Raw genomic sequence first — 24,516 nt, forward strand, 5'->3', positions numbered from 1 at the left:
TCAATAAAGCTGTGCAGAATGAAAATCCATTGTCACTTCCATCCTCAGTCTATTGGCTGAATTACTGAAAGAGCTTCCACTAAAGTGGATATTGGGCAAACAATCATAATATTACAGTATCACCACTACCTAATTTACAAGATTAGGCTGGTTTTGGCTGGGGTAGAGTAAATTTTCTTCACAGTAGCTGGTACAGGGCTGTGTTTTGGATTTGTGCTGGAAACAGTGCTGCTGACCCAGGGATGGTTTCGTTCCTGCTGAGCAGGGCTCACCCAGAGCCAAGGCCTTTCCTGCCCCTCACCCCACCCCACCAGCGAGGGGCTGGGGGGGCACAAGGGGCTGGGAGGGGACACGGCCGGGACAGTGACCCCAGCTGGCCCCAGGGCTGTCCCACACCACACGGCGCCATGCTCAGCACATGGAGCTGGGGGAGGAGGGGGAAGGGGGCACGTTGGGAGCGATGGGTTTGCCTTCCCCAGTCCCCGTTGGGCGTGATGGAGCCCTGCTGCCCTGGGGATGGCTGAGCACCCGCCTGGCGTGGGGAGGAGGGAAGGGATTCCTTGGTTTGCTCTGCTTGTGTGCGTGGCTTTTGCTTTACCTGTTAAACTGTCTTTGTCTCAACCCATGAGCTTTCTCACCTTTACCCTTCCAATTCTCTCCCCCATCGCACCAGGGGGGAGCGAGCGAGCGGCTGCGTGGGGCTGAGCTGCTGCCTGGGGTTAAACCACGACAAAGATACAGGCTGCAGCCATCTGAATTGGGCGGATGCCCACCGCAGTAAGTTATAACCAGGTTCAAAGCTACATCTTCCAAAACGCAGTGTCCCTAGGGAATTTTTACAGGCCAGATATGCTGATTTTGTAACATTTTAGGAAATCCATATTCCTGTTTAGGATTTACTTAGTCTTCCAGCAGCGGAGGAAGTAGCCATTCCAGTCCCTATTTTAAACAGGTGTTTGCCTAAGGAACAGCTCTCCCCCTAACAGGAGACCTTGGCTCTGCTGACTGCTTTGTCTGAGGGCTCTTTATGAAGTTAACCCACAAATGAAATCTAAACTCTTAAAATGATTTTTTCAATTTCCTGACTGTTCCCCATCCTGTTTTCCCTACAGCTTTTCACAAATTTTAGGGAGGTTTGTTGAGCATGACATGAACACTTTTAACATTCTTGAAGTATTTTCCCTCCTGGTTATTGCTTTCTACCCTACCGTAGGGCACCACTGGAAGAAGCTGGTGAATAATACCCACACTGGATGAGTTGCACATGTAGCAAGTATCTTCTCGCTACCATTTCTTTCTTTTCAAACACATTTTAAGAGAGATCTTTAAAATTATAAGCAAATTATCTTTGGGGCTATAAAGAAAAAGAATCTACCATTGTGTCAGCATATTTCACAGAACGATACAACTGAATGCAGTGTACAAAATGCCTACATTTCGAAGACAGCTGATTCTGTTTGTATGTTCCTACATGAGTAATGATAAAGGACACAAAGAGATTGAAATGCTACTTCATTTTCTTCTGTTTCATCTCTTCCTGTTTTCTGAAGGTTGTTACTGTGACACCAATGTAAAAAAAAAAAAAACAAAACCAACTTCCTACTTCTAATCTGTTTCAAGTCTTTGTCCCCGTTTCTTTCTGCTTGCATCACGTATTGACAGAAATGAGACTTCTGCTGAAATGCCTGGCTCAATAAAAGGTATGTAAGCTAAAATTATTTACCGACTAAAGAGGATCCCACTCCTGTATGTTCTCTGGTATTATATTTAAGGTAGGGATCACCAAAAGCTTTTTTAAAAGGCAAAAACTTCTGGTATAATATAGTGTATTGTGTATGTTCAGAATGTTGAAAAGCTGCTTCTGTGTGGTTACAAAAATAAACTATCATGTCTACAGATTATATCTGTAGACCAAGCCAAAGGATTGAGCACTGCATCTGCTTAAAGACTATGATGATCCTCTCAGTGATGTGTAAAAAAACCTACATGTAAGTGCAGGAAATAAATAGTTACATGTTTATTTAATGATCTCATTAATAATGATGGGCAGTTGACAGTACATTTACGTGTGCCATGCAGAAGACAAAAATCTTTTGGTTGTAGAATCCAATAATAAAATGAACCAATATGTATATTCCAATGTTGAAATGAAGCAAATTTTATAAAATAAATTTGGAACTAAGGAACAAATTATATAGAAAAGAGGAACACATTGGATTTAAAATGAGGGTTTTTTACCACCCCACCTTATAAAACTACTTTCTACTTATATACAGAATAAGACAGTTTCTGCTACACTGATTTGTCATCTGAAATTACTCCACTTTTTGACTTTTCAGTGTTCCACAGACCTTCCTATGGTGTGTACCTGAAGGTATAATTCAGACTAGGAACAAAATAATTGTATTTAAATGGAATTTTACTGACCAGTTTTGATAGCTTAAGAAACTAATTTAGGAAAATTTTGGACAGGCCAAATCCTGCTTTTATTTTTGCTTATTGGAACTTTTTCCTTATCTGATTAATATCAAGTTTTTATACTAGTAGTTTGATGCTACAAGTTACAACTGAGCTCAGAACACCAGGTAGATGCTCAGAAGAGGGCTTGGGGGATAATCAACAAAGGAAGATTTTCTACTTTAGGCAAGGACTACCCAGAGCTAGTCTTGGGGTAGAATTAGTTTGAGATAAGCTATTTTTGTCAATGTACAAAGAAATATAGTAGCTCTTTTTTTTGTATATAAATGTATAAATTGTATATAAATGACAGATGTGAAAAGCATGGTCATATTCGCCACAGTACAATACACGCCACAGAAATTTATCTTAGGAAGGACATATCCTTTGTTTCCTGTGAAAAGCAGCAAACTACCACAGCTGGTAGAAATGTATTATTAAATTCTTAAAAGTAATGAGATTGTGTTTTACCATTTAGTTTAATTGTTTAGCATTAGTTAAAACTTTCCTTTCAATTTTATATAATCATTTAGGTATTTTCTTCGTATAACATTACAGAGCACTGAAATGATTCTCAGAATTACACTGTATTTTGGGCCTCAGAAACTTAACAGAATAAGCAAATTTAGACAGAGAGTCTGGTACTTTGGAACTATAGGATTTATATTAAAAACATCTGTCCACCGCAAGTCCTACTAACATACAGGCTGGCCTTGAAGGGCCATCAACTCTGCATGTGCATGAGGATGTTCAAAGAAAGAACATAGCTTGTGACCCTGGAAAAGGCTTCTTGGAGTGAAAACGTGCATTCCCCGTTTCCACACCGCTCTCCGGGGGAAGGTGGGGAGCATAGATCCTGTGACTTGTTTGTCTGATGTGGTACTTGTTAGATGTTCTAGCTACATGGTATTCAGACTTTTCTTCTTTGAGTCTTGTCTCTGCAGTGTATTTTTTTTCCCCTCAGCTTTTCGTTATTTTCATATCTTTGGAAAAAAACTACTGCATGCTTAGTTTATGAGTACCATTGGCTCATGTCTGACCACTTGCTGCTGGTTTTATTGTACGTTGTGTTTAAATTCCTATAAATCAAGGTGACTGTAAGCTTTAAGAACCATCTTAAATGGACTTGAAATGTCTATAACCTCACTTTGCAAATTAGAGAAACCCACTTCTATCCTGTAGTGTTAACTACCCTGCAGAATATGAATAATAACATAATTCCTTTAAGAAGCCATATTCTTTTAACATTCTTTTATTAGTATAGTCAATAACTATAATACAAAGCCACATAAGTGATTGTTCCCTGTAGACATCTCTGAAGTGGACGAGAAAAGTCCATGCTTGATAACTGAGTTTGATTTACAAAATTAATGGGAAAGGAGAAAAGGCAAAATCTATCACATCGCTGTGTGCAGCTCAGTGCATTTTACAGGTTGTTTCCTGGGATTTTTATTACACTAAAATCTCTGGGTGAAGCCAAGGAGTCCCATCAGGCACTGATATCTTTCCCGTAAGTGGTCTAACCCTGAGCCCGCTGCAGGTGGTAGCAAGCTTCTCGGTTACTCCCGTGGCTCGTCAGCGGTTTGCTGATGCATGTATTGCATGCAGAGAAGCTAATGGCCTTGCCTGTGACCAGAAGGAAAGTCAGCGAACACATGCCAGGGCCTGCATTGCTGGTTTTTTTTCCCTCCACTTTTCCAATTCTTGCAATAGGCAAAGCAGGTCAGAGAGAAACTGAAAGGAGCCTTGGCTATGAAACATAAGCTGCCAGCCAGTAACAGAACTTCCAGGAGCGGTGCAGAGTGAGGAGCGCAGCAGAGTAGTAGGTACCAGGTTCTTGGTACATTAGTTTTATGTCCCTCAAGGAGACAAGTATTTACAGTTGCTACACAGAGGGATGAAATAATTGGTGGGATTAAAGGCAATATCCCAATATGCAAAACCTTTTCATTGCAGAAGGCTGATAACCAAAGGGTTGCTTTATCTTTCAGTTTCAATGGTGCGTACATTTAATATGGAAACTACCTGACTTCCCAGTCTATTTATTGAGATGCTAATTAACTGCTCTAATAGTAGCTGAGGAATACTGAAAAAAACAATTACATTGAGTTTTCTGTTTCTCCTTTATGTGATTTATTTGCAAAATTCTCTGTAACTACACGCAACAGAGATTTTGCTTTGAATAGCAGTAACATAGTGTGCGTGTCATATGGAACCAGTCCAAATTTCAAACAACATTTTTGAGTAATTTTTTTTACTGTTTCCCAGTAATGATTACCAATTAAAATGATCCAGGAAAGGTTCAGAAACACCACTACGCAATATGCAGTAAGGCAACAAATTGCAGATTTCACATTTAGCCACTGATTATGTTATTTCAAATGGTTGTTTTTTTATGACTGTTTGCACAAGAATAGCTTATTATTCATAGCAGCCAATGGATACAGAGCTGGGAGTACAGTTGAATAAAAAATTTGAATAAACATTCACAGATCACCTTCTAATTTTCACCCAAACTATAATTACAAGAGGTTATGCTGATGCCTCTATCAGCTCTTCCAAAAATAATTTTCAACTAGCTTGTTTTGATAGTTCCCTAGTTTGTTTCTAAGAAAAAAAAAACACAAGACAAATAAGAAGTAGTCTGTACCAGCACCAACCCTGAATATATTTGGACAAATTTCATAAGAATAGGCCCACTTTTTCAAAAAACTGTGTCTACAAAATGTTTTCATCTGGCATCGAAAGCATCTAAAAATAAGCAGTATACCATAATATTGCCTTCAATTAGACAAAATTAACTTGGGCTCTACAAAAGACAGGTTTAATTTATCCCACTATTTTCCTATGATACCATCTTTTGTACTTTGTTTATATTTGTGTAAATCTCACTTGTAAAACAGGACATCGGTTCCACTTTGTTCACATATTTTCATTTTGCATCACCTGTTGGAATGTGTTTAGCCTTAGCTCTCGTAAATTGGGTAAACACAGACACTATGCAGCCATGTCTAACGTCCTGCGTTTGGAACAGGTTGTCCAAAGAAGCCCTGCAGTTTTTATCCTCAGAAGTTTCCAAAACCAGACTGGATAACACCCTGAGCGACCTCGTCTGACCCCAGGCTAACTCTGCTTTGAGCAGGTGTTTGGACTAGAGACCTCCTGAGGTCCCTTCTAACCTTAATTGCTCTGTGTTTCTATATTAACATTTATTAATGTAAATTCTTAAAATAAAAAATGTGGTACAAATAGGGAATGGGAATATGTTTCCAGAAAATTAAAACTGCATTATTTCTGGGGTGCTGAGGCTCTCCCTTTGCAGATCTGTTTCTGAGATAACTTTGGGCACTTATTGTAGGTTCTAAGTGCAATGTTCAGTGTTCTTTACACTGTACTGAAATTGAATTCCTAGCTAAGAAATGAAAGATAAATCAATTGGAAAAAGAAGTCATTATTGCCTGTATGTAAGGTTTGTGATATTATTTGCTAGCTTTCCCAGTCCAGCCAGTTGAAAGTGTTTATTTTATTTTGCTGCCTGAAGATTCCTACTTGTTTTGTTTCCCCTCCCTTACAGATACATGAGCATATGGCAGATAACCTTCCAGATGGAGGCCCAGAAGCACCCTGGTTTTACAGCTGCACTAGCAGATCGACCAGTTCCAACCTCTTCTCTTCAGCCTGCGCAGGGTTCTTCAGATCTCAGCCAAGGCAGTGCGATTCCTCAGCAGGAACAAGCACTGTCGCAGCCTCTGTATCTAAAAGCCCTTACCATACCACTGTATCAGCCCGTCCAGGCAGGATGCTTTCAGCCAAACAGCCAGTTAGTGACTGGCAGGAGCTGTGTACATCTAGAGAGCAGTAACATACCTCTAATCCTGAATCCACTTGTTCCTTCAGAAGGCACAGATCAGCCTCCATCAGTTTTTCAGAAACAACTTGGGCAAACTCTAACATTGAACATAGTGAGCACTTTACCGGTTTTATCGTCACCAAATTCTTGTGTAAATGCATCTCTTGGAAGCCCAGGAAAATCAAAAAAAGCTGGGAAATATATCTGCAAACACTGTGGACGAGATTGTTTGAAGCCAAGTGTCCTTGAGAAACATATTCGCTCTCACACGGGAGAGAGGCCCTTTCCATGCACCACTTGTGGCATTGCATTTAAAACTCAAAGCAATTTGTATAAACACAGAAGAACTCAAACACACGTCAATAACACCAGGCTGCCCTCGGACTCTGACAACAGTGGCATCCTGGAGCAAAACGAGAAATCAACGGAGAGCATCATGTCACATCAAGGCAGCAAACTGCTTAGTACCACCCGTGAAGACAAGGGGATACAGATGAAACAAATGAGTTCAGAGACCAGTGCTGTATCAGACACTAAGAAACTTAATGCCCTTTCACTGCCGGCAACAAGCAATTCATCATTTGCTTCAGAAAATCAGGAAACAGTGAATCAGTCCTTTAGTTCAAAGGCTAATCAGGGCATTCCTGAAAGGGAACCTCAAAGTTTGTCATCTCCAGGAGCTTTGCCAAACGGCCAGTGCCAGAGAAAGAAGATACAGGACCAAAGAACTCCAACTGCCAATAAGCATATTCAGTTGCAAAGGCAGCAAGCAACCTCTTCAGAAAAACAGTGGGATTACAAGCCATTTGACTGCAAGCTAAAGAAGTGTGAGAGCACTGACTCAGGGTATCTGTCACGCTCCGATAGTACCGAACAACAGATGGCATCATCCAGCCCGTTGCATAGTCTCTGTGAACACAGCACAGAACTGGAAAATGAAACTGCCTTCAGCAGCTTAAGGTGTACCTCCGGAAGCAGTGCAAAGCTCGATGCAGCTGAGAAAACTTCAGCCTTGATGCTAGAGAAAAAGAGGCTGGAAGAACACATTGCAAAACTTATTTCTCATAACAAAAGTGTGGTGGATGATACCCAGTTAGACAACGTTAGGCCCAGAAAAACTGTCCTTTCTAAACAGGGGAGCATCGACCTGCCAATGCCTTATACATACAAAGACTCTTTCCATTTTGACATCAGAACTTGTGATGTAAATAGGAAAAAGAATCTTTCCCTTTGTTCAGCAAAATCTACCTTTGCACCCCTAGAAAAATGCAAGCCAATGTTTTTTCATTCAGTCCCCACCCAGTTCTCCACAACGATAGACACCGTGCCTGTTACACGAAGCAACTCTTTGCCCTTTGTGGAGGGCACGAGAATGCTTCATGACAAAGCAGGTTGCTCAAAACCACTTTCACTTACTAAGCAGTCTGTAAATACTGGCAGCGCTAGTGCGCTGCCTAGCAACAATCTCGCTGCAAATTCAGTGGATTTTCCTAATAGCCATCCCCGCGCTCTAGTCAGACAAACAGCAGTGGATGATTTGCCACTAAGTAATGTGGTCGATCATCCTCCTCCGTCAGAGGAGTTGCAAGGGAATAGAAGGCTTGGGGCTGGAGAAGTAACCAGTGCTAAAAATAAGAAACACAATCAAAGGAAGTTAAAGATGTTTTCTCAAGAGAAATGGCAAATGTACGGAGATGAAACATTTAAGAAAATCTACCAAAAAATGAAAAGCAGTCAAAATGCCAAGAAAACTAAACAAAGGGGGAATAAGATTACAAATATTACAAGCTTCTCTCCTGATTCAAAGCAATCAGTCAGCAGTACTGAAATTAGTGAGGAAAGAGATGGCAGGAGCCCTGTTAGCGACAGCCTTTCCTCCCCTGTGACAACAGGTTTAAACACTGGTATATCAGAAACCTGTACTAACAGTAAACATATTCTAAAGAATGCATCCTCCGAGGAAACTGCAGGCAATGTAACCTGCGTAATGGAGACATCACATTCAGTAAACACTAGTGCACATACTGTAATGAGCAAAACTTCCCAAGACCTCAGTGGCAGTGACACAGATAAATCCAGAGGTGGCAACAGCAGTTGTGAGCTCAGGCTGCAAACTACTCAGTGTCAGCCGAGCACTAACAGAAGGAATGATGAGTGCTTGCCAGTACAGAGTAGCAAATGGGTAAAATCAAGCCCTGGGAAAGAAACCAGTATGTTTGGATCAGATTGTAAAAACACTTCCAACAATTATGGAAACCATAGCAGGAATAAGGAAACTGGCCAGCACGCCCTGACGCCCCTGTGGATCCATTGCAACAACAACAGAGAAGCTGCAGGGAAATCCCAGAATTTACCATCAGAAAGAAAAAAGCTGAAATTTGAAGTGGAAAAGACACAAAACATTCTTTCAAAGTCCTGCCCTTCTCCCACTAGTGAAAACAATGCAGTACATGAAGCGGAGAGAATCTATTGCACCAGCACTCAGTGTCCTTCCACAGCATCCGTGAAATCCTCCGGTAAAGTAGAGGAGCAAATATTAAGCACAGAGATTAATGAATCCACTGGAGGTACTGAGAATGTGGAGAATATGAAAACAATCAAACGCCCCACAAAAGCTCTTAATGATAGTGATGTTAACCCTCTTTCACATTCAGCAGGTATCTTGGAAGCTTCATTTGTGGGATTTTTAGGGCCTGAATTAAGGGGAAGTGACTGCAATTCTGCCTTGCACAATGCAACAGATAAAGATGTCAAAACATGTCTTGCGAAAACAGGAGCACAAGTACCACTTTTCAGTGACAATGCTGTTGACATGCCTTCTAAAATCCATCATCTGCAATCTGGTCCTTTAACTCCAGTCCCACAACAAAATGCCTTTTCTCCAAAATACATCCTTAAATTGCCACAAGACAAGAGAGCCTCAGATTTGTCGCTTTTGCTTAGATCAGAACAGAAGATTACACCTTGCACATCTGTGACAGACACCTTAACCACCCCCCCCTGCCCTTCCAGCAGCGGGTCACTTGGCTTTCATGCTAATGATGTGGTTTGGTCCCCTTTAAAATTTGAAGTGAGACAAAAGGCTGGCAAAGGAGAGCTACGATGGAACGTACAGGCAAACTGGAAGACTCCAGTGCTTTGTTCACAGGTCAATTCAGAAACAACAAATATCTTAGCTACAGCAGACAACAGCTTTTATAACCAAAGCTTCAGGGAGCAGGATATTTTGAGAGATGTTTGGAAAAACAAACAGAACAAAAATAAATTAAATTATCAAAGGCAAACAGAAGAGAAGTGCATGAGCATAACTACTTCCTCTACACAGACCCCAAAGAAGAAAATACGCTTTACTTCTCTGTACACAAGTGGTTTTTTCATATCAGCTGATATCAAAGAAGAGAAGAAGGTTTTACATCATCTTTGCTCAGGAAGTGACTCTCTGATAATGACATCAGCTTCTAGCAGCAGTGCAGAGCCAACAGTCGCGGGATGGGACGGAGGTGGAAGCCCAGGCATCCTTAAGGACGTTTCACCAGCACTGCAGGATACGCAGCATTCTCAGAGCTCAACAGACAACCCCACTTATTTTTGCCATTCCTTTGGCAGTTTTTGTTGCCACACTCTCACCACTCACTGTAAAGGATTGCCAGTGCTACCCCACAATGATCTGACTTGCTGCTCTGGAAGTTTAACAGTGTCAAGTATGAAGAGCACCTTCCCATCACTAAATGCTGAACCTCGATTAACTTGGTGTTGTTTAACAAGAAGCCTTCCTCTGCCTGCTGAGCAGAAGGGGAATGCAGACTCTGCTTATTCGTCCATGCACACCTGTGACAAGGGATCTAGCGACGAACGCACGCTGTCAAAATACGATATTTCTATTTTCAAAATGAAAAATATTAGCAAGACTGTGGCCTATGGCTTAACAAACAGGAGTTTAAAAACATTGGTTTCATCCTTTTCTAAAGGACCACAGATGCAGGAGGTAATATTAATAATCCTATTTCCTTTTGTGAGAGGGTGTAATTGGCTGACACCGCCCCCCCCCTTAGAGAAATAAAAGAATTATCAAAAGTACATTTATGGACATTTAAAGGGATTTGTTGATACAGAATTTACAATTTAGGGTTTTATACGAGAAGTTACATATTCATTTGATGCATGAAAATACATACTTTTGTGTGAATATTTAAGTTTCTCTTGGGAATTTCAGTAGACATGCTGTCTAGTGAGAAGAGTGTATTTCTATTTCTCGATTATTCCCCATATATTTTATAGTCTTCTGTAACAGCCTATGTATTTAACTGTTTTCATTTTAAATGAATAGTTGAATTAGAGTAGGACTTAAGAAGGCCATTAATGTCAAGACTTCATTATACTTGGTGATACTCGGAGTCACAGACTGTGTACTTGATCTCTCATCATTTAGATACACTGAAATGCCAACAAAACCAAATTGCATTCATACCCTGTAAAGTGTTTAAGGCTTGAAAGCTTTTCTTTTTTAGGTAAGTAAAGATAGACTAGTCTATCTGTACAGATCCTAGAACGGCTCTGTAAGACTAAGCTTACTTTTTATATAGGAAGAAGAATATGAAAGAACATACACATACACATATGAAAGAAGATCCACAAAAGTAGTGAGTTGATTTAATTTTATTTTACCAAAGTAGATGGACAAAGTCTTTAGAAAAAAATAACCCACAAATTCTAGGAAAAATTCAGAGTTGTGCTATTTAACTACTCTATGCTCTTCAATGCTATTTAAAACGACCAGAGATTTCCAATCTCTGTTACAGTGATGCACAATTTCAATGTAATTATTTTTTTTCCATTATTCTTGACAGTTAAGCTCAGCAGCTCCTGGCGGTGCTTTCAAAAATATTTCAGAGCAAAAGAAGAAAACAGTAGTTTGCAAAAAGGAAAAACTCTCAGCAAATAAACTCAAGAGGAGCCACAAACAGAAAAAGATTAAAGTCACCCCAAAATGGTAAGGAATATGGTTTTCAGCTTCCCCAGATACAGACGTAATTTTGCTACAGTGTATGTAAAAAGTCCACAGAAAATAAAGTCATCCCCAAAATTCAACCTTGTCAAAACTGGGGGAAAAATAAATCTCTCGGAAAGAGCTATTCCCGCATTGCAGCAGTTCCACAAAGGTAAACGATAAAAAATATTAATATCTTGTTTGCTATCAGGAACAGATTTTTCTAAGCAAAACAGACAAATACCAAAGAAAGATGATGGCTGGTCAGTTGACTCTCGTTATGCTTTAGATATGATTCTTACTGTCAAAATTGTCAGCATTTACTTTTGTTTGAAGGGAACCAACATACTTTAGTTTTAATCCTTTTACAGCTAAAAGCAGTATGTGAGAGCCTTTTATCCTCAGAAGAACTACATCCTCAACTTGCACTCACAAGAGAATGCACTAGAATAAATATCAAGTTCTAACGCAAACTACCAAAAACATCTGTAGTTTGAAGGATCATTTGGTTTAAATAAAACGCAGTAAGAATTTGAGTATAAAACTATCAAAAGCATATTGTAACCATCAGCACAGCTTTCTCTGTATTTAATGGGAAGATTTAGTGGAAGATTTAGCCTCCAATCTGTCAAGAGTGTGGGGTGGCAGAATGTCTGAGGGATTGCTTCAATAAGAAACACATATTGTGTGCATATATCCCTCTTATTTTATTTCATGACCAAATCAGACACAGTGACTCCCTTGTGGACAAATCAGTGTGAGTAACTGAATCACCATGTCTAGTCTGACAAAAGGTGCCGCAATTTGGAAGGATCATAAGAACAAAAATAGAAGACTAAGGTCTATGTCATCCAGTTTAGTGCCATTCTTCTAGGACTTCTTTCTGGTTTTGTTTTTTGGGTGTTTTTTTTTTTGTTTTGGTTATTTTTTTTCCCTGCTGGTCTCAGAATTTATTTGGCCATATCAAATAAGTACAGGGACTCAATTAAGGGTCCTGAAAGCTCCGGTCATACATATTAGTATCTAACTGGCTAAACTATTAATTCTTAAATGTAATATATTTTTCTAACACACCAAACATCTGAGTGAGCACATCCTTTTGGATTTGCTTATTACTCTGTGTATAGTGACTGATTCTATCGATATCGGAATGGGACCTTCCAATGTACATTGGCCTCGATCATTAAGAGTTACTGAAAGATCAGCTAGAGTAGAAAACAGAGCAGAGCTGGATTATTCAGCATGAGTTTTCTAAATAACTGGAATACTTACGTTGTTCACTAGTGATGAATAAGATGAATTAATTTCACTTCACATCAGAAGTGAGATGAAAAGGAAAATAGCAAACAACTATGCAGTCTCAGGTGATTCCTATGCAATTCAAATCTTTATGAAGTATGTTGTTTTAAAATTCCAGATATAGAAAAAATATTCTGTTATTCCTGAATCCTTTTCTCTTAGCAAACCAAGGATTTACTGAATCCTACTGAGGAAAAATTTAATAAAATAATTTTGGGTCTCTTGCCTAAAATCCTGATATTTTTTTGAGTCAACATAAACGAACATCTCCTTCACAGTAATAAAATGCTGTTAGGCTTAAAGTTACCTGATGATGTGGTATTATTCAACTCTTGCTGCTTTTAAATAGCACATATTTTTTTACCCTTTCAACGCCATTGGCAATGCAGGTACAGAGGGAGGCACGTACATGGATATGCTCAGTTGAACCGACTAAGCAAGAGGCACTGCCTCCCAAATAGAACACAGGATGCTTTGAAAAAGGGCTATTCATCACAACCCTGTAAATTTAATAAGTATAAGAAGTGCCATGCTCCTCAATCAAAGGTACAAGGTAAGTATTTTGGATAGTTTTTAATGTATCGAATGTTTATTTTTTAAGAGAATGAACGTTAGCAGTATCTCTGATATGCACCTGTTCCACATGGAACCGCAGAACCACTTTTGTCCTTCAGTATGTTCTGCGAGTAAAAATAGAAACATCTCACACATTTTCAGAACTGAACACACAATGATTTTCGTACACGTACTTGCATATGTGAAACTGACAATTAGGAGGGCATTTTAAAAAGAAATAGCTCAAAATAACCTTCCACTAGAAGCCTAAACAGTTTTAAGATGGATCTTCTATCAGTTTCTGAAACAAGGTGGTATGTTTGCAATGCGAAATGAGTTTGGTGTGTTGACTTGTTTTCTATGTTTCAGTGACCACCTCCCCATTTAATTAGCGGTGTTAACGCAAGTGCTGTTTATGCCACAGCCACCTTGGAAGCTGGGACAATACCCTGTGTTTGGTCATAGCAGATATGAATAGGTATTACTTTGCAGGACAGTAATGGCCAATAAAAAACCTCCAAACCAAACACATATCCAGTAAATGAGAAAATGTATCAGGCTTAGAATAAAAATGACAGAAAATATGAAAAACATAGAAGTTAGTTCAGTTATATGATGAAAAATTTAGTAAGTTCTGGCATGTGGGGGAATAAAAATCAAAGTAAATGTTTCTTCAACCTCTTTTCAACAGAAAATTACCTAGACCAGCAAAAAGACACATCTTGTTCCACTTCAGACAAGCTGCTTTGTGGAGGGAAAAAAGAAGGAAAGAATAACTCAGGAATATTTTCCCATACTGAAAATCTAAACCATGTTAAACAAAAAGACAAAATGGTTAAAAAAGTAGGTATTGTACCTTAATTCATGTATTATCTTTTATTAAAAGAAAAAGAATATATTGGTAATTAAAACTTGAATTACATTCCGCTGTTTTAAAGTTCAAGTTGAGACTACTTTGTATCAAAGATTTTGTTTAAAAATGCCTTAAAGGTATTTTGGGGGTTAAACTATAATGAAAACTTACTAATGTTAGAATTAGCTTTTTTTAAAAGAAGAATTTACCTTGCAGCAGTTAAAAAGGATATTTCTTGTGCTCGCTGTCAGGGGATCGATCAGCACGGATGTTGGAGGTGCCAGCAGTTGTAGCGTGGAGTATCCTGAGACAGAAAGCTTGAAACTAGAAACGTGGGGAGGGTAGAAAAAGCCACGTGGTGGTGGGAAGAATGTGTATCCAGTGTCGCAAATGAATTTCTTTAGCCCTTTGTGGAAGCCAGTGCTGCCGTGGTTTCGGTGCTACCGATCGCTGCGTTAGCTGCAAGGGGCCTTAGACGCATCTGCACGTGCTGCAGACAGCGCTGCTGTACGCAGCGACAGCCCAGCTCCTGGGGGAGTTCTACCCTCACCCTCGTTCTTATACCTTTCCCTAGAGTTCTGCTGGCTGCACCTGAAGACAAAAGCTGCTGAGCCAGACTGCTGTTATGTAGCATGAGCACTGGTTCTTCACGTAGCATAAGCAGTGTCATATTTAGGAACCTAATCCTTAAAATGTTTTTTACAGAGTCATTTTATTTCCTACACATATCTCACCACCTCGGACGTTGTAATATTTCTTACAGACTCATGGCAAACCATTCCCCCTACATTGCACAGACATCGTTGCAATATGTATATTAAAATGTCTTAATGAAAGGATCATCATCGTAGACAGTACATAAGAATGCAGCTTGAAACCCCTCATCCCTGTCATCCATAAATTATTAGCATGATCTCTCACCTAACCAAGAAGAAAGACACCTGAGGAAAAAAATACATCCTTTCTGACACCTCCCACACACACTGGGAGGAAAAACAATGTTTTCTCATCAAAAAAAGGATGAGTAACTTGGTCTGCAGTGATGAAAAAAAACCCGAGTGCAAATATAATCACAGTTGTATAAATAAAGGTTGACATGCTTAATTACTCAGTTGATATGACTTATAGCAGAGGTAAATGTTTTCTACTGATCTAGTCAACTTAGTTATCGCTGCACTTTTGTAAAGGATGGAATTGCTCTGGATTGAAAATTTGTAATGTGAATTTCTTTTTCCCCTCTAATTTCTACAGGACATTTCTGGGCAAATCAGGGACCACACAAGAACCAACTTTTCTTTTCAGAAAGTTACAGCTCCTCTGGGAATATCTGTGACAGCTCATTCCTTTTCATCCACAGTTAATACAGCCACGCAGCAAGCCAGCAGTGATGTGGAAATCGGCTGTTTAGTGACACAACCGCTTGTGCTTCAGCGATCAGCCCCAGGGGAGCCGCAGCCAACCGTTCAGAGTGACTCAATGGCATCTTGTTGGTCTTGCCCTTCTGATTTTACAAAGACAGGCAGAGGCGACCAACTTGACAGCACAAACTCAGAGACTACCGCTCCTCTTTCCTTACATCTAGAAGCAAGCCAGGAAAACATACTAAATGCAGAGTCAGAGGGTCAAAGATTTGCTACGTTAGACCTGGTGATGCAGGCCTCAGGAAGGGAGAAACCTCCAACTGAAGAAAACACAGAATCTTCTCCATCAGAAAACTCAACCCCCGGTTCCCAGCCTGGATGTTCACGTTTATTCGGATCAAAAGCGGAGCCTCTTCCTGAATCAGACACAAGGGCTAAATTACCCAGTACAGAATACGCAGAGCGGGCAAACTTTTCTCATAAAACCCTTGACCTTCATGGAAGTGCAGACAAGAACGGAACCCACCTGCAGTCAAATAGCTATGGGAGGCCACACCAAAGAGCTACTACTACCGCTTTTAAAAAGACCCCAATGGCTCTCAGGTCCCCCGAGTTCAAGACTTACTCTGCAACACCTTCCAAGACATATAAAAAGAGAGGTTTAGAGATGATGCGGAAGCAAACCAGAGTTGAGTATGATGACACTAGCAGTGATGATGAAGATAGGCTTGTTATAGAAATATAGCAGATAGGCTGCTAACAAGACGCTTGTATGACGGCCCATTACAGAAGGAAATACCATGGATGTTTGACCCGTATTTCTGAAGCACCTTAAAATCAGAAAAGCCATTCGTCTGTGCAATAGGCAGCATTCTCTTCTGAAGAGAGTCCTTTATTTCAAGGACAAAAACTTTTTAAAAAAAGCTTATTTGAAGCAGAGAGGGAGCTGGCATCACACATTTAAATGCAAGCGGTAGACCTGTGTTTATGCCGGGTTTCCAACATTGGTAATGTTCTTACCAGTCTTATGTAATTCCCACAAGTGCTAGCTGCCAGTGGTTGTATTATTAAAAGGCTGCAGTGTATTTATTTACTACTAACAATACAATAGCAGCAGCTTCCTCAATATATGAGCTAAGATTTCCTGGAAGGGTATGGATGTGTTCTGTTCTCTATACTCCTCATGTCTTGTAGTCACTGCCATATGTACTGGGAGTGATTCACTGGCATTAAGGGGATGATCTGTTCCCTAAGTATCCGTGACATTGGAAGAGTTTGGAAAAATGCTGATCTTTTTTCCATGTTGCACAAATGTCAATGCTTCTTTGTGACAAATGACACAAGCATGCTTTGCTTTGTGTTTTGTGCCTTTTATGCCAAGATCTACTCAAACATTCTTGATTCCTAGTTGGAGAATATGGGTGTTAGCTATTGGTATTTCCTTGTGGTAACATTTCCGACAAGGACTCTCCCATCATATTCATCACATTGTGCTCCAACTGATGTTATCTGGAATCTTTCATTTTTATTGTAATCTTAAGTTCAACTGCGATGATGCTATTTTATTGAGAGTAAAGAAGCTATATGGCATAGCTTGTTTTCTTTTTTTAACAAAAAGTTTTGTGCTACGAACCCTAAAATTTACTGGTTTCTATGTGAATAAATCATTGGATATTTTAATTTGACTAAGTGTATTCACTTGCTTGATTAAATTGATAAACACCGAGAACATTCCACTTCTACAACATAATCAAAGTCCATACTTAAACTTCTCCCAGTTTTATGGATTTACCTACATGGGATATTTGGAATTGCTTTTACTCTAATCATGCACAGGTAAGCTTATATAGATCATACTTACAAGGAAATCTAGACACTACACGAGGAAAATAAATGTATATGTGCAAAAAGATGCCGAAACAGCTAACAGAGACAAAACAAGTGCTCAGTCCCATGCAATTCCTGTGTTTTCAGATGTCTTATGAACATGACAAGACTTGAGGTCATCCATACAGAGCTTCACCTTTAGCCTCAAATTATGTTCATAAATTTATTATCTGTACAGAAAACAAAACTCTTTCAGAATTGAGGATGAACCAGGAAAGGTATTTTACCCATTCTAAAACTGTTACAACACTACATCAATTACACCAGTAATTGGTGTCAAAACTGCAAGGAAAAAATCTAGGAATATTAGCTTAAGCAATTAGGTATATTTATTCTCCTGCTTTGCTTCTCATTTACCTAGCGCTGGGGTTTTATAACAATAGCATTACTGCTGATCTGTTGGGCTGTGGTCGGACTTTGCAGCTCAGACATAGAGTGAACCGGTCTGTTCCTTTGCAACGCCTTATGGTAGACTTTTGTAAACCTCAGTTTTATCTCCACTTACCACGCAATGACAGGATAAGGTGAAGTAACAGCCTCCTTAACTTGGGGCGCTTGGTATTTAGAGCTCAGCAAGCAGGGGCGTAGAGTGGAAGAATGAATTGCCTCATCAACTCAACGGTGGATTGCAAGGTGCCACAAATCGTGTATTTTGTTGACTAAGATACAGTAACAAAAATACCATTTTGTTTAGAGTGATACAGCTGAAAAGAACGATATAGCTGTAGATTGTTCTTATATCAGATTTTTCTCTTTATACTGTGAAATTATTCTCTCTTAATGAAAATGAAACATGAAGATCTTAGTACATGCACTAGTATTATAGTTCAAGCTTATTAACTTTTAATGATTTTCAGTAGCAATTATGCTAAATTTCTTAGTCTCCCTTAGCAGAAGAATTAACATGTTACTCAGGAAACTTCTGAGTGAAATTATTAGCAAGAAAAATGTTGATAACTTCACTAATATGACAAGTTTCATTAGGTTTGGCATTACAAGAAACAAGAAAGATCAAAGAAAAAACTGTCTTGAAATCTTTCTTGCTCTGTTCAGCATTTGTGCTCCAAGACAAACCAGAGAGGGATTTGGGTGAATGGCAGGTGCAAAGAATTTAAGTAGTCTGAATTAAAAGAAATACACTAATATAACTCCAGTTTGGGAGAAAACGGGGAAAAGAAGAGGGCAGAGGGAGGTAGAGGAAATACCATCAACATTGCCACAATATGGAACCATTCAAAGTTTTGGAACTTCTTTCTGGTGGAATCACTCAAAGTTACAGCTGGATTCTGAATCTTTAGAAAAAGCAGGAGAAAAAGAAATGCAATGCTTACAGAGCTACACGAGTCACCTTGTTCCCAGCAGTGCTGCTGGCCAGGCTTTGTGAAAGGCTGTGCGACTGCTGGCACGCAGGTGCTTGCATGAATGTGGTCTTTAGATAATTATACTAACAAAAAGCATATGCCTGGTTCCAGCTGCTTTAGCTTCACATCTTTTTCCATCTTCACTTTCAGACTCCCTTGATATCTTTGTTAGCAGTAGTTTGGATGACAAGAAAGTGTTTTTTTTCAATGTTGAATCAGAATTTTTGGTTCTATGCCATTCCACCCTAAAACTTGACAAAGGAAAATTTCAAATGTTTCAAAGTCTCTTAAAAATGTATGGCCTTTTAGAGCTAATAGAAAATTTCCATACCTATTAAATCTATCTGATCCAGCTGTAAAGAAAACCCTTGGCATGCAGCTTTAGAAAGCACACTACAAGAAAGCCATTGCATCAAACCGCACCAGCAGCCTCCACAGCAACTACATTCACCTCTTGCTTGTGCAAGAGTTCCATTGTTGTAATTTATGGACATGTAATGAATATGCTATATAAAGTTTTTTTGCATAATGTTTGTGGCTAAATGATGTGTTTTAAAGTGGGATTTCTGGATCACTATTTTAGAAATATTGTAATGACAGACTCAGAAGTGCTGTCCAAAGAAACATTTATCCTGTGTATATTTTACAGCATTAAATATAGAATTTTCTTTGTCATACTGCAGTGTGTAGCTGGAAGACAAATGGGACAATTTTAAGTTAGCTGAGAAAGAACATTCTAAATTCTGTTTCCTGACAGAAGTAATACTTGATATTTCAACTCAGCGTACAGTATAAAATTTGACCTAACATTAGAGTTGAAAACCAAAAATCGTAGTTCTTTAAAAGCACCAATACATCTATGGTGGCATTTTTAACAGTATCACTAAAGAAGGTAGCGACTCTAGCACAGATCTTTTTAGCCATATACAGACCTTGGACAGGTAAAGTCTGAATCACGTACACCAATGCATGAACACTGTGAGGAACGTTCTTGGTTTAAGTTAGGGGACTCGAGGAGTTTGCATATCGAAATCCCACTGGCCACGCGGCAAAGAGCGTATTTCGGCTTTCCAGAAGATGCTGTATTTACAGAGGAACATACAAGGCTATACAGGCGAATTATTCTCTACCTTTCACATAGCAGAAGTGTCAGCCATGCAGTGATGCATTTAATTAATTCACAAGAAGCTGAATATCAAAGCCACATGAGGGCACCAGGCACAGAGGAAAATCTGTGCTTCTTTATCCTTCGAAGTCAGCAGCAGTTCTGATAGATCGTTGCTTTGCTGTACGCAAATTTGAAGTTCCTTTGCACACGAATACATCTCATCAACTTTTTCCTCCTTCTATCCAAGGAAGCAAATGAATAAGGAATGCTGACCCCTGATAAGATCTATATTCAACACCTATATCTACTCAAATCAACTGTAAATAAGTGGATGTTTCAGGTTTTCCCTCTTGAGGTGTGAACAAACTATTTCTCATTGTTTCAAACTTTTATATTAGATCTTATTAATTTGTCACTGCTCTGCCTGGCAAACCCCAACCCATACACAACAGTAGATGAGAGGGGCGCGAACCAACAAGAGCAAGCCCAGAGATCACCAACAAATATAAAGATATGCCTTGAATACATAATTTATGAGAAAAGATAAGAAGAGCTGGCGAGCAATCAGAAGAGAAAATTAAAGGAATAGGCACAAAAAGTTCAGTAGAAGAATGTGAGAAGACTACCACAATCATCTGTGTTCCACATCCATTCTGTGAGCGTATGAAATGATGGGCTTAATTTTCAGCATATAAACTAGATATTAAGAAAAACTTTGTATTTAAGGAGCAACTAAGTATGAAACAAACAAACTTGGGAGATTACAGACTCTTCATCACTTGGGAACTTCAGCAACAGCTAAGGCGAGTATTTCTTATTTTAGGTATACTATTATTTAAGGCTGGAATAGGCTTTCTTTCCAGCCCTATATTTTACTCGAAAATTCTTGTTTGTCAATAGCTTCCCCAAAACACAGTGCCAAAAATATTTAGTACTTCCGTGGCTCTATACCCACTACTGATACACACAGAGAGGTACCTAAACACATCGGTTTTGCGTTACTCGCAATGTATATCTGGTTTTGTATATTGCCTATGTTTTATTTACACAACCAAATTTGTTCCCATTAGGGAGTGTTTATATTATAATAATTTTCATGTAGTTCAGCAGCTTTATCAAACCATTAATTTTACCTTAAGAATTTGTGTGGAATTATGGCTGCAGATTAAGACTCCTGGCCTGTGTTTTTCATTTACCATCAGCATTCCACAAGTCACATGATGGAAAAGGTCAATATTTTTTTTTTAGACTTTAAAATACCATGAGATTTAACCAGCACATTTAAAGTGTCCTTGTGGACCAGATAAATGTCACGTAGAAGCACATAATTTAAAAGCTGTGTCTTCCAGGGAACTGTAATGTTACCACAGTTTGGTTATAAGCCATTCTCTCAAGTTTAAGCAGTACTTAAATATAAAACAGTTGTTTTCTTTCTCACAAAGTCAATGCACCTGTGGACTACTCATGACAACTGCCTAAATACGTTCAGTATTTATGTAATGCTTGAGTTCAGAAGTACAAGAGCCTGTTAAACCAGGGATGGACTTGCTTGAACATCTCTGTGGGTGCTTTGCAAAGTAGTCAAAAAGGATTCTTGTGCCATGTGTGTATGGACTATTTTGGCTTTAAAAAAACACTCTATATACATCTCATTATCAGTCTCTAATGATGGTTAGGGTTTAAAAACCAAACCAAAACCAGGTGATTCTAATACAGTCAATTAATTAATCCATAATTCATTTTTTAAAGCATCAGAAGTTTTCTGTTTATGCATTTGTAGCATGGTTTTTTTCACTAGTTGACAAAACAAGCAATGCTTAAATACAACATTGATTATAATAGTACTTAATGTACTTAATCCAGCAATGATTGGAAGTGTTTCAGAGTGAGCTAGTTCAGATATATTAGGCTCTGATTCTTGTCAAAGATTCTTATGCCATTAACAAAATGAGCAATTGGATGAAAGCCGTGGGAACTCTGTTTCATAACCTACTGTGATCTTGTTTTCCAGATGTCTTTCGATGCTACTTAGGTTCAGTAGTAGTGCTGATGAGGTCAGTCATTCTAGACAAACGTAGACAGCTAAGCCTTTATGGAGTCAGGCTTCAATATATCTTTCTGAATTACACTTAACCTCTGCAAAGCAAAGCCTCTTACACATTACAGAGGTATTCACGGGGCAAAATTAAGGTCACATCAACGGCCCTCCCCACTCTTTTTACACTGATAGAGCTATAGTCAGTGTTTATATCTAAAAATCTTTCTATGATTTATCATTCTTTATTATACATATCATATTCAGATTTTTCTTGAAAACATCCTTCTCATTTCATTGTACATTCCCAAATAAAACATTTCACCTCAAACACACAGCTGCGAGTGTGACAGGGCTGTTCAGATGCGCTGCTGTTGTCCTCCCTCCTCTGTAAAAAGGAGCTACTACAGAAACTTCCCCTTCTCCCTGAAAATGGTTAAAGCAAAAAGAAAAGAACAAAACTGATTTCCGCAGCATGCTTTGGCAGCACCTTAGGTTAGCAGCTAAGGAGGGGAAAGGGAGCCAGGGTTGTTCCTACCTATGTTAGGAAACCACAGTCTGAGAAGAGGAATACTTTACTGGGAAGCTGAGCCACGGCTATAATAGCTTGAATCTCAAAACCTGTATGTACATATGCAATTACGAGATTGGCACAACTAGCAATTTAGATAGCTATGTGCACATACACGTTTATGTGTGTTGGCTGGAAGAAGGAACAGGGAAAATTACACCTCTTAAGAAGTAATTTGACCATTAACTCTACAATGCCTCCTAATGTTCCCATTGCTTAGGGAGAATAATTTGCATTGAGCTCCTCAAATGGAAGATAATACAGGCATAAAACGCATCATCACAGCCTCTGCAGCCCACGAGTGGTTTTTGTTCCAAATCATCCCTCTTATGAAGAAGTTTTGCATAACTTTGTTGATTCTAGTTATGGGTTATGCTACCTCCAAATAGAGCAGATACTCAGAAGTGAAACGATAGAAAGGTATCAGATCTCAAATCACTAGTTGTCCAGATGCAAGAAAGTAAATATAGCTGAGTAAAGCATAGAAAAGCTGCCTCATCCTGTGCAATATTATAAAGCTTAAGAGATTATACAAAAAGGATTTACAAACGTTGATTTAAAAATAAGAACAAAAGCAAAATGGTCATTATTACATGTTTGATATGAAAAACATGAAAACTTGTTTTATTTGTACCAGATGTGGTGAGGCAGATGTGAATTATTGGACAATAGTCAGAGAAGTAGAATTAGGGAAATATCCATAATTAATAATGTGCCTGCGGAAACATGTTCTGTGCTTCAAAAAGAATTCAGGTGCTATTAGAACTGGGAGAACCTCCTTACCCTGCAGATGTTGCCAATTTGAAGAAATTCCAAGCAGGGAAAAACACTGACTAGGGAAATAGATTACTTATGCAGAAAGATGAAAGCATCCAATCTTCTGCTCTCAATTACACCAAATGTGGTCCAATTAAATTCAGTGATGATGTATCAACATAACCAGGAGAAAAGCTTGACTGAAACATATGATATGATGAATTTGCTTAGAAATGCTCAGAAGAAGAATTCCCTTAAGGAAGGAAAGGAATTGGTAAAATATTTTAGGGAAACAATAGGTCCTGTCATAAGATTTAAACTGAAAAGAAGGAAAATGCAGCCAGAGGATGTTCTACTGCAGTTACATCTACTAAATATCTCCTCTGGGATATTTAATGTGAAACTAGAACACAGGCATTCGCTGTACAAAATAATTATATTCAGGAGGTTGCCAGAGAATGCGATCAAGCAGTTCTTCTCTTGGATATCTCTGTCATTCATAGGAATCAGACAAAATGTCTACATTCGTGGTTTCTATGCCTACACCCATTATTTCTTCCACCTTAATTCACACAGTAGTGACTAATGCATTAAGGAAATTTATCCAAGCTGGATCAGTTACTAAAACTGTAACTGCATTGCCTTTATGTTCCGTTTTGTATCCATCAAGAAGACACTGTGCAAGAAGAGCTCCTCCTCAAAACAAAAAACAACCCCAAACCCCAAACCAACCAAAACCCAAAAGCAATCACCTTTCTTGGTTACATTACAATGACACTGCAAAAAAAAAAAAAAGAAAAGAAAAGGGGGCCCAGAAGGCTGAGCAATCTTACCACATATCCTTGCTTCCTGGATAACATAATCAAGAGAGGGTTTCTAAGACAGATCTGAAAATACACTTATTTGCTGGTATTTTGCTTTTGGAAGCAACAACAATGCTTGCCAGTATTTTAATTTACCCACCACTGGGCAAAGAGATTCAGAGCACGTGCACTTATGCCCCAAATGTGTCAAAATTCTGCCAGTGGGAATCCATCTAGTAATAGAGAAGGCAGAAAAAATGTTTGCAAACATTCATCTTACTATTGCGTTCAGGGTTAACAATTGGAAATTTAGCCTCATTGTAAAAAGCACCCTGGCAGCGATCACTTAAACCTGTTGTTCATGGTTAAAAGTATCTGCCAACTCTGTGAAATCAGTCAGTCACAGTTCAGACGTGCGACTATATTCTTGACTGCAATTCTTCCTCTTCCAACTTCCAGATTTTCCCTTAGGATTCCTTCCTCCAGTCTTACCACTAAAATCTCTGCATAGAGATAACTGCTTTTAGACAGACTAAATCAAATCTATACTAGTGTGATGAAACTCATAAAACAAATGTGACTGACTCACTACATTTCTTAGTAGTCAAATATTCAAGATCCACATTCTGGTGG

At 39.0% G+C, this 24,516-nt stretch overlaps 1 protein-coding gene across 1 annotated transcript; it reads left to right on the forward strand.

The window, feature by feature from the left end:
* The first annotated feature begins 1,635 nt into the window (after nucleotides 1-1,635).
* Nucleotides 1,636-17,034, forward strand: ZNF831 (zinc finger protein 831). Its single transcript, XM_064465326.1, has 7 exons — nucleotides 1,636-1,700; nucleotides 6,032-10,292; nucleotides 10,891-10,947; nucleotides 11,155-11,297; nucleotides 12,983-13,146; nucleotides 13,840-13,991; nucleotides 15,253-17,034. Exons 2-7 carry the CDS (start codon nucleotides 6,036-6,038, stop codon nucleotides 16,105-16,107), a joined length of 5,628 nt encoding a protein of 1,875 aa, XP_064321396.1. The 5' UTR covers nucleotides 1,636-1,700; nucleotides 6,032-6,035; the 3' UTR covers nucleotides 16,108-17,034.
* Nucleotides 17,035-24,516: the final 7,482 nt, after the last annotated feature.

This window comes from Phalacrocorax carbo, chromosome 14 (genome assembly GCF_963921805.1).
Source record: "Phalacrocorax carbo chromosome 14, bPhaCar2.1, whole genome shotgun sequence".
Taxonomy (NCBI): domain Eukaryota; kingdom Metazoa; phylum Chordata; class Aves; order Suliformes; family Phalacrocoracidae; genus Phalacrocorax; species Phalacrocorax carbo.